The sequence below is a fragment of the Melanerpes formicivorus genome, unplaced genomic scaffold, assembly GCF_026170545.1.
Source record: "Melanerpes formicivorus ecotype bairdi unplaced genomic scaffold, bMelFor1.0.p_v2 SCAF_7, whole genome shotgun sequence".
NCBI lineage: Eukaryota > Metazoa > Chordata > Aves > Piciformes > Picidae > Melanerpes > Melanerpes formicivorus.
This window is the reverse complement of record NW_027142359.1, coordinates 9,967,998-9,982,421: the sequence shown is the minus strand read 5'-3', so window position 1 is coordinate 9,982,421 and position 14,424 is coordinate 9,967,998. Positions and strand designations below refer to the sequence as shown.

The 14,424-nt window shown below is 38.2% G+C and overlaps 1 protein-coding gene across 4 annotated transcripts in view; it reads right to left on the bottom strand.

Moving 5' to 3' along the window:
- Positions 1-14,424, bottom strand: part of CAMSAP2 (calmodulin regulated spectrin associated protein family member 2) — a 77,224-nt gene that overhangs the window by 38,296 nt on the left and 24,504 nt on the right. For all 4 annotated transcript variants that reach the window (XM_068140928.1, XM_068140929.1, XM_068140930.1 and 1 more), the window contains exons 3-4: positions 3,019-3,180; positions 2,284-2,367 (exon numbers count right to left, since the gene is read on the bottom strand). In XM_068140928.1, coding sequence (XP_067997029.1) covers positions 2,284-2,367; positions 3,019-3,180 — 246 coding nt within the window. The remainder of the gene's footprint in view (positions 1-2,283; positions 2,368-3,018; positions 3,181-14,424) is intronic.

Sequence of the window (14,424 nt, the reverse complement as noted above, 5' to 3'; positions counted from 1 at the left end):
TATTTATGAATCTTATAGTAACAAAGAAAAGAGACAAAAAAGTTGAAGTCTCTTGGCTAACAAAATGGGAATTAAATGTCTGTGGAATTAGAATGTTTTATCAACATAAACAAACTTCTTTTACCCTGAAACTTATTAAAAAATTGGTCCCTATAAAACAAGAGTGGAGAATCATGACTGACTTCTCACTAAGTTTCAAAAAAAGCAAAACCAAAACCAACCACCAAACCAACCGGAAAAAAAAAATCAAAACCCAATTAAAGCCCCACAAAGCAGAACAAAAACCAAAAGAACAAAACAGTGTCTCAGGTTGAGGGTTTACAGTTCTACAAAAAAGAGTGTTTAATCTTCCCTAATAAAAAAATAAAATTAAATATGACTAACTCAGGATAAATTCATCCTTTGGTGTCAAAAAATGATAGTCATTCCCGTCATTAAATACTTGTTTCCACTATCTTGCTTGCAACATCATTTGTGTTCATGCGGCTGGGCATTAATTGCATTAACCGGTTCAAGAAGCTGACCCTGCTGCAAATTCGTCTTCTTGACAGGTTAGCTTTTGCTATCAGTGTGGGATTGTGACACACCAAATTCAAAGTGCAACTCTGGTGTTAGTATTTGACTTTCACCAAAGAAAAAAAAAGGCACTGTTTAAACTAATTAAAAAAAAACCACAACGCTATAGAACTTAGGTGTTTGGATAAAGAGCCCTATATTTATTTCTCTCACACTGTTTGCATTAATTGGGCTTGAATCTGTTAAGGCTGGTTCAGTCATAACTCACAGAATTAGACTGGAAAATAACAAGTTTTGGCAAAAACTCTGACTGTATTAAAAACCAGCAGTGTAATCAGCGCAACCCAACATTCACTGCAGATTATTCAATGGAAGGCTGAAATTCAAAGCTGTGCACCACAGAACTTGAAATCCTAATTCTGAAAGAAGATGCAGAGACTCTACCAGGAAAAGATGAGTTTAAACACAAATCGCCAGCTGATCAAGATCCAGAGGACTACCTGAAACTAAAAATCATACACAGTCTTTCCTCTCTTCTACAGGAAGCTTTTGTTTTCGCTTCAACCTCATCATCTCTCAATACTGTTTTTATCTATCCAGAAACGGGGGGGGAAATTAAAAAAATCAGCCTATCATTTGTGTCATTTATTTATCTGTGTATATGATGCCTAGAATTTCTAGAAATGTAGTGATTTACTGTTTATTGTAAGAGGGTTCATCACAGATTTATAAAACAGAGTAGTTTCATCTGATTTTGAGAAATGAACTTAGCAAGAACACCTTATTCTTTGTATTTCTATGCTATTAGCACTATTGAATACAGATTAAGTTTCCGAGATCAGAGTCACACTACTATTGTAAAAAGATACTATTTTCTTTTTTGGAGTCATACACTTACTAATCACCCTTCATCATTCCTTTATTTAAAAACAAACCAGCAGCACAAGGACACTCACTGCGTTCATGCTTTCTGAGGCTGAACTTTTAACCTAGCTAGGTGACCTGCAACTCCCTCAGAGTAGAATTAAAAAGGAGAGAGCTGCTTACATGAAACTAGGATTACAGCTTGCAGTAGCTCAGAAGTTTGTGAGTTCAAACTGATTACCCATTCCCTAATAATAATTATATCACAATAGCATTCATGATCTTATTCTGAAGCAATCAACTTCACCTACTCTGGAACTGTACCTATTCTGATGGTTAAAACTCTACTTAATTAACTATGCTTCACAAACAAAAGGAAATAAAATCCTGTTAGGAAAGGGAATCAAACATAATCTGGTTTTATTGCATATATAATAAAACCTGTAATCACCCAGTCTTGGATCACGGCCAGAGCAAAACTTCCCATGATACCACATACAGATTTCTTTTGAGATGAGTGCAATTCACAAGGAAAAAAAAACCCAAACATTAAAAATTGTGAATACAAATGTGGTTGTATTTTTCATATCAGATCTGACTACAGATTTAATTCACTTGGAAGTACTAATCTTAATAAATTCCTTAAAATTAACGTAACAGATGTTTCCCTGCTATCAAAGATTTAACTGTCAAAAAAGGCATCTGGGAATAAAATCTGAAACTCATTTAGTGTTACCTGTAAGTGGGTATTTTCATGGAAACAATAAAACTAGTAATGTACTAGAAGGTTGGTTTAGAAGTTCAGTGTCTGCAAATGTGTATTTACCTATACATATTTATGTAGTTTTTATTTCCAGATAAATGCTTATCCTTATTTAATATGTTTTAACTCCCAATACCTACCTTCTGACCTCCAGCAGACTCTGCACTGTGATGCTCTTTTAGTTTTTGTTCCTGTTCCATTATGTCTTTCAAATGTTCATTTACCTAAAGACAAAATAGTTTATTCAGTGGTCTTTTCTAGGAAACAAGTCAAAGAAATTGTAAGTTTTCAAAAAGTCTATAAATTACTACCACCAACTTAACTGAAATCATTAAACAAATATTCCAGACTATAGCCCTGAAGCATAATCAGCAAATGTCAGTTTCAGATGCTGAGGCAACCAGTTGTTAGCTTTATGCTGTGCAAACTGACCTGCCCCTTATTATGCTCAATCACATTTCATTAATAGTGTATCCTTATTACTTGATTTTATTATACAACAAAGGTTGATCAAGCAAGATGTGTTCAAATACAAACAGAATACCTTGGGTTTACCTCACAATAAATTACACAATAAGACAACAATTCCTACAGCCAAAAAGAGGCCCTCAAGCAGTTGTCATGGTGTCTCAACACGACAGTAACTGATCTCATATGTAATGTGTATTTCAATATTTTATTTAGACTTCCCATTTGTTTGGTTTCCATAACATTTAAGTTATTTCTGCAAACTTTGCTTTTATTATCCATACATGGCTGATGAGGGAACAATCTGTATCAGATACAGTCTTGATATACCTGCATACATACCCACTCATCACTACTCACAGAAGCACTACAAAGTAAACCACAGCTTGCTTTTCCAGTATTCATACCTTGTTTATCCAGAACATGACAGCATCCTCAATGTCATAGGGTAGATCTGTAGCTTGGAAGAAGGATGAATACTGCTGAGTGCATGCAATCACTTTCTCAACACTGACCATCTCTACAGTATATGCCATCATAAGAGTATCGATCATGGCCAAGTGAGCACTCTACAAAGCAAAGCAGCAATACCCAATTAGTTTGCAAACCGAAAGTCCACTTTCTTAAGTACCATTTCTCAATGCAGCCACAAACATGCAAAGACCAAAACTCTAAATACTGCAAGTTTGCTGTCTGGTTGTCAGTTTCTGAGTTAAAGACAAATGAAAACAAACAACAACAGATTTGAGAAGGCAAAAAAAGCACAGGGACATTATTTTAAAAAATGATTACTGTGAATTAAAATAACTTCTTTAACAAAATTAACAGCAGAAGTAAAAAACTGGCAACGGAAAGAATAAGCACTTCTAAGGATTTAGATGTTAAGACACTTCTAACAGAGCTGAAGCCATCTTTTAAATGCATCACTGTAGCAAAAACAGAATCTCTGCCCGATCAATGTTATTTGTACTGGAAATAAAAGCTGAGCCTGCCTGATAAACAACCTTCATTATAAAAAGACTAAATTTGTAAATAGAACTTTGTGTTTTTAAAGTCATAATCCAGAAAGATGCAACTATACTCATCTTAAGTACAAAACCAACACAAAAGTAATTTTCATTTTTTAATAGTTAAAAAAAAAATTAAAACAAAAACCAACCCCCAGAATTAAAATAGAGAACAACAATCAAGATTTACACTAGAGTCTTATGACTCAGTAAGAAAATCATGGTGGTTTGTAGAGGCACTGCCTACAGCTTACCAGATTTGCTTCTGTTTCATGATAAGAACAGCAACAGCTAAGCAGTAAGCAACATTTCTCATGAACCAGAGGAGGTTTTGGTTTTTTAATATCGCCTTTAAAAACAGCCCACAATGGAAACAAAAAAAATTATCACTTCTACTGAAAATATTCATATAAATCTATTACAATGTAGCTATAAGAGCCATGGCAACAGTAATGAACAACATGAGTCACACAACAATATGCTGTCTAATCATTATAATTAAGGTAATGCACACACCATTTATTCCAGAATTCCCAGCCGGAAAAATATGAACAGATCCAGACTTAGCCCTTACTGGTGGTATCAACAATGAAAGTGATGATGCTGGCTTCAGAAGCAGGGAGCAGCACATACCACTTTTTATTGAAGTGGTTAAGTTGTTTTGTGTGACAAAAAGTCAAACTATAATTTGTCTGCTAACTAAAGACATTCACAAACCTGTTCCTGACAGCCAATTCTCTTTGGACCCTGGATGTGACCAGAGAGCCTTATCTGCCACTCAATTCATTCATGCTCCTAACACAAGTAGTGCAGCTAGGTTAGGAACCAGCACCTCCTCAGTCCTGCCCACCCTGAATGACTTCTTCAGAACAAATTCTTTTCACCATATTCATCTGCCGACAACAACTGATACAAGCTATTAGAGACAAATGAATGAAAGCTGTGGAGATGAATTCTTGCCACCCTAAGTCTTTGAGAAGGAAAAGACAAGGAGTATTGCCCATGACCAGCCTCCTGAGAAGCCTGCACTCTTAGTGTGAAACACTGATAAGATACAAGAGAGTCAACTCCTTTGTTTACCCTGCAATGCAGCACAAAGAAAGAGCTCAGGCAGAGAATCACACTAACTACTCATAAACCGTGTGAGGAATTGCAAAGCCTGGGTCTGCCATACAAATCCATGTAGTTCTGCAGGAGTTTCCAGCTCGGACTGCAGAAAGGTAGATTAGCAAGTGCAAATCAGGAAGGAAGAAGTGAAAACTTGGATTGTCTTAGACATGCAAGGGTCACTGCTCTACTGTAAGCAACAATGATATACTAGCAAGGAAAAATAGTCTGAATGGCATCTGAGTGCCATCCCAGAACCTCTCCAGAAAACAAAATGGAGATACTGAAATGGCAAAAAAAATGCCAAATTTATTTCTTAAGGCAGGGCACTACAACATATTTTCTAGATGCAAGAGCAGGGTCATGTGGAGTGCTCCAGAACCACATCGGCTGCCTGCTGCACCAGAGGGTTGTTTTCATCCCCTGCCTGTGGAGTGGATACAACCTTCAAGTTGAGGTCAGACAACTGAGGAAGCTCCAAACAGGTTTGGAAGCAGAATCTTCAAAAGCAACTGTTCACTGATTACTGTGTCTGTGCTCAAATAGCAGCCTGCAAAAAAACCCAACAATCACTGGCAATTCTCTTGGTGGGGATTTCATAGTCTTCGCTTCCAATGTTGGATCATCAATTTATAAAACTTGATTGTAGCTATGAAGCTGACTGCCAACAGAGAGAGAAAGCCACCGAAGTGTTCCTAGAAGTCAATAGGCTCAAAACATTATAAATATATTAAAGGGGAAAAAATATTTACAACTAGCTAGCTGAGTCACATTTTCAATGCTTCTAGTAAACTGTTAATGAACTTCAAACTCCTTCATTAAACAGAGGCAACAATGAAAGGGATGACCTTAGATAATACTCTGTACTATCAAAACCCAACTTTTATCCACACTGACTGGATCCAAGTCACAACTCTTTTATATAAACTATCAAATATAAACATCTTCAGAATCAACAAAGTGACTCCAAATTACCTTCTTTATAGTCCAGGCAGGACACTCAGAAGAGTATATATTTTTAAACCAGTAAATGGAAGAACGTGAGTCAATTTTTGTCTACCACCCTGAGAAACAAACTACAAAATTGCACTGAAATAATCAGCTCTGCTCTGTTTGATGTTTTCTGGATCTAATTCTTCTCTAGCCTCTCACAGTTCTTATGCCTGGCACAATTCTAAGATAACCCAGTTGTCTAGTTATTCCTGTCCTGCAATGGAGTGATCATGTCAAATTACCTCCTCACTGCATTTTCATGAAGCAGAAGCCCTTGACTCTAGTAAGACGCTTGCTCAGCAACAAGTATTACTGAGTCATGCTAAACACATTGCAACAGGTTCTGCAAGGTGGAGGGAATATGTTTTACTTCCAATATTTATTGTAACGTTCTGGTTAACTTTTAAAATTCAGTAATCAATTTTGTGAATATTTATTTGACTGATTATACACATCTAGGATGGGAAATGTAATTCACTTCTGAAAACAAAGGATTTAAGTGCAGATACTTGAGCATTTTGATAGCACTTCCAAGTTCTTCTACCTAAGGTTTCCTCATTGTTTGCTAGGGAATTAAATAATCTAAATAGTCTATTAATTGATCTTAACTAAATACTTGATAGAGATTCCCAGATTCTGTCTGAATTACATAACCAAGTGAGACCTTGTCACCCTCTAGGTCATACTGAAACAAAATACCTGCTCTGGAATCAAGAGCCAGCAAATGATGTTCATCACATTATTTTTACTTTGGCATATTTTAGAGATTCACTCTATCTACCCTGATTTGTTTTTTTTTTTTAATACACTTAATTACTCCTGAAGTTGCCTGTAGCCTATTTACCAGCACAACCAAGTGCCTAATGCTAAAACCACTAAGGTACTTCAGTGCCTTTCTGCCAAGCATTCCATATTTCAAAAATAAAACATTGGTAGTTGGATAGATTAGACAAAATCATCAAATTAATGTAGATTAACAGATTACATGGTAGTTGAACACATGTAGATGAACAAAAAGCATCAGCATCAAATTTCCCAGAGCATTTTGTATTTGCAGATGATTAGGATTTTCCTAAATCATACCTGCAAATCCTGCCCAGATAAACCAGAACCAAAAATTCCTTACAAAAACTTGCATTCCGTAACATATATGTACCATGTCCTTGCTGTTATGCTCCAAACATTTAAAACACAAATAAGCTGCTAAGATATAAAATACCACCTGAACTTCTTTTGTTACAACTGTCTCCAACAATCCTTGAAGACTACAGAAGTGGGAAAAGGAACAGGACTTAGGCAATAAACCAACTACATCCATATATAAATAAAAAGTAGTTCCTTCTTCCTGCCTTGCTCATGCCTGCATAGTAATTACATTAAAAGCAGTGGTTTAACTTTTCTGGCAGCTCAGCTAAATGCCTCCAGAGGCAGCTATCAGCAAGAAGTATCCAAATTTGTTCATCTCAGAACATCTGCTGAAAGGACACAGCCTTAGAAGTGCTGGGAAACTACCACTTCCTCATGGAGATACAGGAGCAGTGACAAGTCAAAGTGGGTTGGCTACAGAATATGGGGTGAAGAGTTCAGGTTTGAACGATGTGCTCTAAGTATATGAAAGAAGATACAAGAAAGGAAAAGAGAAAAGAGACTGGAATATTAATTCATGAAGATAAGAGTGAAGGAGAAAGCATAAGCACATCTTCTCTAGTGCATAACTTAGTCTGACACTGTACCACAGCATGCTACAAGCCCCATGGACAGTGCCACTCATGAGCCACTGCTCAGTATGTTATCAGAGCCGACTAGTTTTGAGACTTTCCAACACAGACTTCTCATTAATCCTTTTCACAGTAAAACAGCGACAATCATTTCTGAATGGCAGCTTTTGCTGCTCAGGTAATTGATAGAACATGCTTTCTGACTAACCTGCCTTTCTGGTTTGCCTTTTTCTTTATATGAAAACTAGTTACTCTCAAACTTTATCTCACAATTCTTAAAAGGTTTAAAGCATTGAATGAATGTAAAACACCCATCTGGTAGAACCTGTGCCACCAACTTGGTATTAAAATGATTTATTAAGATTTTACCTAAAATAATACAGAGGATTAAATTTTACATGATTCTCAACATTGAACACAACTCCTACTGCTCAGTGGCCCTGGGTTCTGATGAACTACATTCTAGTAATGAGCTCTTCCACACACAGTACTAATAAGAGTGAGAGAAAAATGATGCTTTAATTACAGTGATGAATAGTACAATATACTGGTTTGTTCAATTAATGTGTTTGACACAACAGAGATTGGAAGGTTGATTACTCACTGCAATTTAGATGAGTTTCAGTTGGAGACAGACTACAAGAAGTTTCTAAATTTTCTGCAGTTTGCTGAAGAGGAACTCCAAATTTAAAAACAAAACCAAAACAAAACCCCACAACAACCACCACACACCAAAAAAACCCCAAACCAAACCAACCAAAAAAAAAAAAAAAAAAAAAAGAAGATAAACAACTTAGAAACCTAGAAAAACTCCCTTCCCAAGACAAGTCCTGCTAGGTCAGATTTCTCAAGAACATTTTCAGTCAAATTTTTAGTATCAACAAGGATGGAGAATCTACAACCACTCTGGGCAACCACCTAATGCCTTCCCATCACGTTAAAATTAGCTGGTATCCTTCTCAGTACAAAATCACAGAAACTCATGGGAAATGTATGGCTAAACTGAGAAAGACTGTAACTTTCTTTGGCTTCAAATACTGAGCTCTCAATATCACTGTATTTCTGTCAAGCTTTATATATATTTTAAAACAAAGGTAAACAGAGGGCACTGCTTTCCTATGAGAGACAAAACTAGCTGTAGCTCCCTGATTTGTAAAACCAAAGTAGGGCCAAATTATCAATGGAAATCTCAAACTGAACTCCAGGATTATTGTTAAAAACCCCAGAACTCACCCAAAGCCCAGCTGAACATTGCAAACTGCCATGCTGCTCTGCTACAATATAAATCCAGAATACTGTCAACAGAAGTGTAAAACAATGCAGACTTCAATCCAGCATAATTCAGCCTACCGCATAAAACCTACGTTAGAAAATGGTGTTAAAAGTTGAAAGCAAAGAGGATGTTATCTTTCAAAAAGGGGTAAACAAGAAGGAATTACTGAACAGCCAATGTAAAATGCTCCTATACTTCCATCTGAACAGACTCCTCATTTTCCTTCTGCTTTTCTGTGCATACCCTAACACATCATAATTTACAGTTTCGTTTACTGACATTATGGTGAGGCGGCTGTATCTGCACAGTTCTGGGACTGGCTTTTCAGGGTAAGATTTTAGATCCTACATTCTACTCAGTTTCCTCAGAAAATGTATATCCCAGTTGCAATTCATGTGAGACTCTTGCCAAAATGCAATACTGGAAATACAGACTTAAATTACTCAGGAAAAGTATTTTATGAACAAACATTTAATTATGTACACAGGATTAGGGGTTTGGTTCCAGAAACTCATCTTTGACAGGTGACTGTCCTCCTTGGGCCAAATTTGTGTTTTTGTTGTATGCTGGGGAAAATGTGCATCTTTTAGCATCTTAGATAAAAAAAAATAAAAATTGGTGTTGAAGCTAATGCCTCTGACTTGTAAGCATCCAATATTAAAAAAAAAAAATCTACTTTGAGGACAGAAACAGATGTAGTCTACCTGGACCTCAGCAAGGCCTTTGATACCGTACCCCATACCAAACTCCTGGTCAAGCTGTCGGCCCATGGCTTGGACAGTAGTACTCTGCACTGGGTTAGGAACTGGCTTGGAGGGCTGAGGCCACAGAGTGGTGCTGAATGGTTCCACATCCAGCTGGCAGTGAGTCACTAGAGGTGTCCCCCAGGGATAGTGCTGGGCTCCATGCTCTAATATCTTTATTGATGACCTGGGCAAGGGGATTGAGTCCATCATCCGTAAATTTGCAGATGACACCAAGTTGGGGGCAGGAGTTGATCTGTTAGAGGGTAGGAGAGCTCTGCAGAGGGACCTTGACAGGCATGAGATTTAACACATCCAAGTGCCGAGTTCTGCACATTGGCCACAACAACCCCATGCAGTGCTACAGGCTGGGGTCAGAGTGGCTGGAGAGTGGCCAGGCACAAAGGGACCTGAGGGTACTGGTTGATAGAAGGCTGAACATGAGCCAGCAGTGTGCCCAGGTGGCCAAGAAGGCCAATGGCATCCTGGCCTGCATCAGGAACAGTGTAGCCTGCAGGAGCAGGGAGGCCATTCTGCCCCTGTACTCAGCACAGGTTAGGCCACACCTTGAGCCCTGCATCCAGTTCTGGGCCACTCAGTTTAGGAAAGATGTTGACTTGCTGGGACATGTCCCGAGAAGGGCAACAAAGCTGGTGAGGGGTTTGGAGCACAAGCCCTATGAGGAGAGGCAGAAGGAGCTGGGATTGCTTAGCCTGGAGAAGAGGAGGCTCAGGGGAGACCTCATTGCTCTCTTCAACTACCCAAAAGGATGGTGTAGCCAGGTGGGGGTTGGTCTCTTCTCCTGGGTGGCCAGCACCAGAACAAAAGGGGACAGTCTTGAGCTGCACCAGGGGAGGTTTAGGCTGGAGATTAGGAAGAAGTTCTTCACAGAAAGAGTGACTGGCTATTGGAATGCGCTGCCCAGGGAGGTGGTGGAGTTGTCATCACTGGAGGTGTTAAGGAAGAGACTGGATGGGGTGCTTGGTGCCATGGTTTAGTTGATTAGATAGTGCTGGATGACAGGTTGGACTTGATCTCAGAGGTCTTTTCCAAACTGGTTAATTCATAGTTTCATAGTTTCATTCAGGGTTGGAAGGGACCACACGGATCATCTTGTTCCAACCCCCCTGCCATGGGCAGGGACACCCCACACTAGACCAGGCTGGACAGAGCCTCATCCAGCCTGCTCTTAAAACACCTCCAGGGATGGGGCCTCAACCACCTCCCTGGACAACACATTCCAGTGCTTCACCACTCTCATGGGGAAGAACCTCCTCCTCACATCTAGCCTGAATCTCCCCACCTCCAGCTTCATTCCATTCCCCCTAGTCCTATCACTACCTGAGATCCTGAGAAGTCCTTCCCCAGCCTTCCTGTAGGCCCCCTTCAGATACTGGAAGGCCACAATTAGGTCACCTCGGAGCCTTCTCTTCTGCAGACTGAACAGCCCCAACTCCTTCAGTCTGTCCTCATAGGAGAGGTGCTCCAGCCCTCTGAACATCCTTGTGGCCCTTCTCTGTAAGTACCTTTCTTAGCATTAGCTTTCTTTCTAGGAAAACATTACCTAAAGCAATCAAAATATTATGCTTGGCCCATTTCAACAAACTATCTTCAAACAGAGGAAAACCATCTTCAATTTTTACATGAAAACAGAAGAAATCTTCCTGTATTTGCATATGAACAGACTTCTGATAATTTTCTTGCTGTTTCTTCCTTAACCATAAAAAGGGCAGAGAAATAAGGTCATCACACTCATTACTGTAATGGCAATTCCATTAAGGATAGGTGGTGTTTAACTTTTTCCTCAAAGGTTTAGAATACCACATTTATAGACCGTAACACCGCACAGTACGGCAAGAGAGGGATATTGACCTTGTCAAACATTTTCTTCTGAAGTAACAGCCAAGGTCAAAACTGTATCAGCAGCATTTAAGAAATTAAACCAGACAGAACATTACACTGATCACAAGAAATCTGTTTCTCTATGGCTGTTAATGTAATAAAACCTTGCAGGTGACAAGCTTCTGACTAAATAGCATTACTAAATCAGACAGCTGACCAACATTTTTTCCATCTACTCATTAAAGGATTGTGACAGGTCAGGCACAACAGTGGCTGCTAAACACAGATATGGTCCACAACAATGTTGTAGTAGAAGTGGGAAAGGTGTGTTATGGTTGCTTTCATAAATAGATTAAAAAACCTTTGACTTGTTTGGATAATTGGAGTAAACATTGAGCTTTAAGACAGATCTTGAACTTGTAAAAGTAGGTAGGGCTTCTTCAGAGAAAGACTCATACATATGTATACACACATGCAGGCACAAAACAATTATTTTGCTGTAGATTTTGTTTTTTTCATCTTCCCAATTCTGTACTCAGGTATACAAGTTACACTTAAGAAACAGCAATCTGCATGCCCTCACAGGAGATCCTGCTTCACCAATAATGCTTTTTACTAATTACTTGCACCCAGGGATGTCTATTTCATCCACTGTTAGAGATTTTCACAGGACATCTGGCTGTAGTCCCCATCACTATAAGCTTTCACCAAGCAAAGCACCATGCAGGCTGTGTTAAGTACTGCTGCAGATCAATATCAATAGACTTGACAGGCAGCTGTGCTGAGGATGAAATGAAAATAATCTGAAATTTAAACAGCATACTGGCAAAGCAGGCAATTGTCTTTCCCTCATCTTTTCACAAGAATGGGAAGCCAGTGAGATAGTAACTAAAGCTCCTCTTGAAAATTACTTTGGAAAAGCCATGAAAATTTGTTCTAGATGTATTATCTTCAGTAATTACATTTTCTTTCCAAGAAAACTTTTTAAAAAATGAAAAAGCTAATTAGCAATTCACAACAAAACCTACCATTTAAAGGAATAAATTTCCACTCCCAGTGCATGTATCTTGATAGCTCTAATATGTTAGCTAATTTTTTATGTATATGGAAAAAAAAAAGGTGATCTTTTTAGATGAGAGACAGAAGGAGTAGGATTGTATATCAGTGACATCAATTATAGATACAGGTCTAAGTCACTTTTTCTCCTTTCTTCTCCATTACATTAGGGAATTACAAAGCTGTTGTAAAAGTAATCTGAAAAATCCAAAACTGAGAGAAACCTATCTAAAATATTTGGCAGACTTCTAATTCATACCTAGTCGTATCTATTACATGCTCAGCATTATCATGATGTTAAAAGGAAACCCATTCCAAATCATATACCCTGAGACAAAAGCAGCAGAGTAATTTAACAGGGCAGTATTTTTAATTGACTAATTTAAATAGAGTTTAGATAAAGAAATAACCTAAACTCACAGGTGAAATAGTTTTTTCAAAAGATAACAGCCACATGTTTGTGATGAAAAGAAGTGAAAACAAGTGAAATCATGACATAGATGCTATAAAGGAAAAATAATTTCAACATCTAAGTGTAGATGAAATCTCTTTCACTAAAAATACTGTAAAAACCCAGTGATTAGACTCACAGAATTGTCAGGGTTGGAAGGGACCTCAAGGACCATTTAGTTCCAAGCCCCTTGCCATGGGCAGGGACACCTTCCACTAGATCAGGTTGCCCAAAGCCACATCCAGCCTGGCCTTAAAAAACATCTATTAGCTTGTAGTTACAGTATTTGTAAGCACATTTTAATTAAGAACTAAAACTTAATTGTCAATTTCAGCTGAAGTACAATTGGACAAGATGATAAAAGGAAATAACCTCTTAAGTTGTTTTGGTAAATACTACCTACATAAAACCACAAATCCTTTTTAACTGAAAACTGAGTGGCAGTTTTAAAGCCTGGGTGCATTGTACAACTTTGGACAATTGTTAAAATATTTTGCACGTAGAAATGGCAAACAAAGTACAACTATGTTGTTATTTTTAAATTAGTTCTTACAGTAGTAGATCTTATTTGAGATACTTGGTAGTATTCACTTCAGGTCATTTCAGTATCCATTTCAAATCTAGATAAAATCTGAAATACACATTCATTTATATTTTCTAGTAATACAAGTACCTTAGTACAGATTTACAGAACATTTTCTCTTAGGCATAAGGTGGTTGAGGCCCCGTCCCTGGAGGTGTTTAAGAGCAGGTTGGATGAGGCTCTGGCCAGCCTGATCTAGTGTGGGGTGTCCCTGCCCATGGCAGGGGGGTTGGAACTAGATGATCCTTGTGGTCCCTTCCAACCCTGACTGATACTATGATAATACACCCTGAGATAGTATTTACTGAAGCTGCTGGCTTTGGACAATGTTTAGTGCAAATAAACCACCATTCACTCCCCACTTTATTCCCCACCTCCCTATTCATACTCAAGCAATACTTTAAGATCAAGTTCTCTGAAAGCCTCTGCTACTTTCAACAAATACTCCCATTGTTTGTTTTGCAAACAGAAGAGCTCCAACTAATCTTGTCTGCTTTTCTGGACCTGCTTTTCTCATGAAAAGGGCTTAGAGAAGAACAAATTGTGACTCTCATCTGTTACTGTTTTAGTTGCAATGCTGCCGGCCTTCCAATGACAGGAAGTCCTGATGATACTTTACAGCTACATTTACAAAGAAAAGCAGTTTTCCTGTTCCGTAGGTCCTGTACTTACTTTGCCGATTGGAAGTAAGAATGAGGAAAAAGTTCTCTACTCCTTCTAAAGTGCACAGCCACACAATACTTCATCTAGGAAAGCATTTCCCCCAGGCTGTGCACTGGAGAACTCCATTTTCACCTTGTTACTTCTCAAAGCTAACCTTCATTTAAACTGAATCATGGAATTCTGTTTGAACTTAGTGTAATACTAATAACTGGTATACATTTTCAATTTAAATTATAACTAAGTAATACTTTTTTTATAAGTCTATTTATTACAATCCATATTTTTCTTTATACTACTCCTTTTTTAATCACAACCCATTAATCATTCTGTCCACAGAAACTATGACAAGAAGGTAGGAGATAGAGGCATGTCTAGTT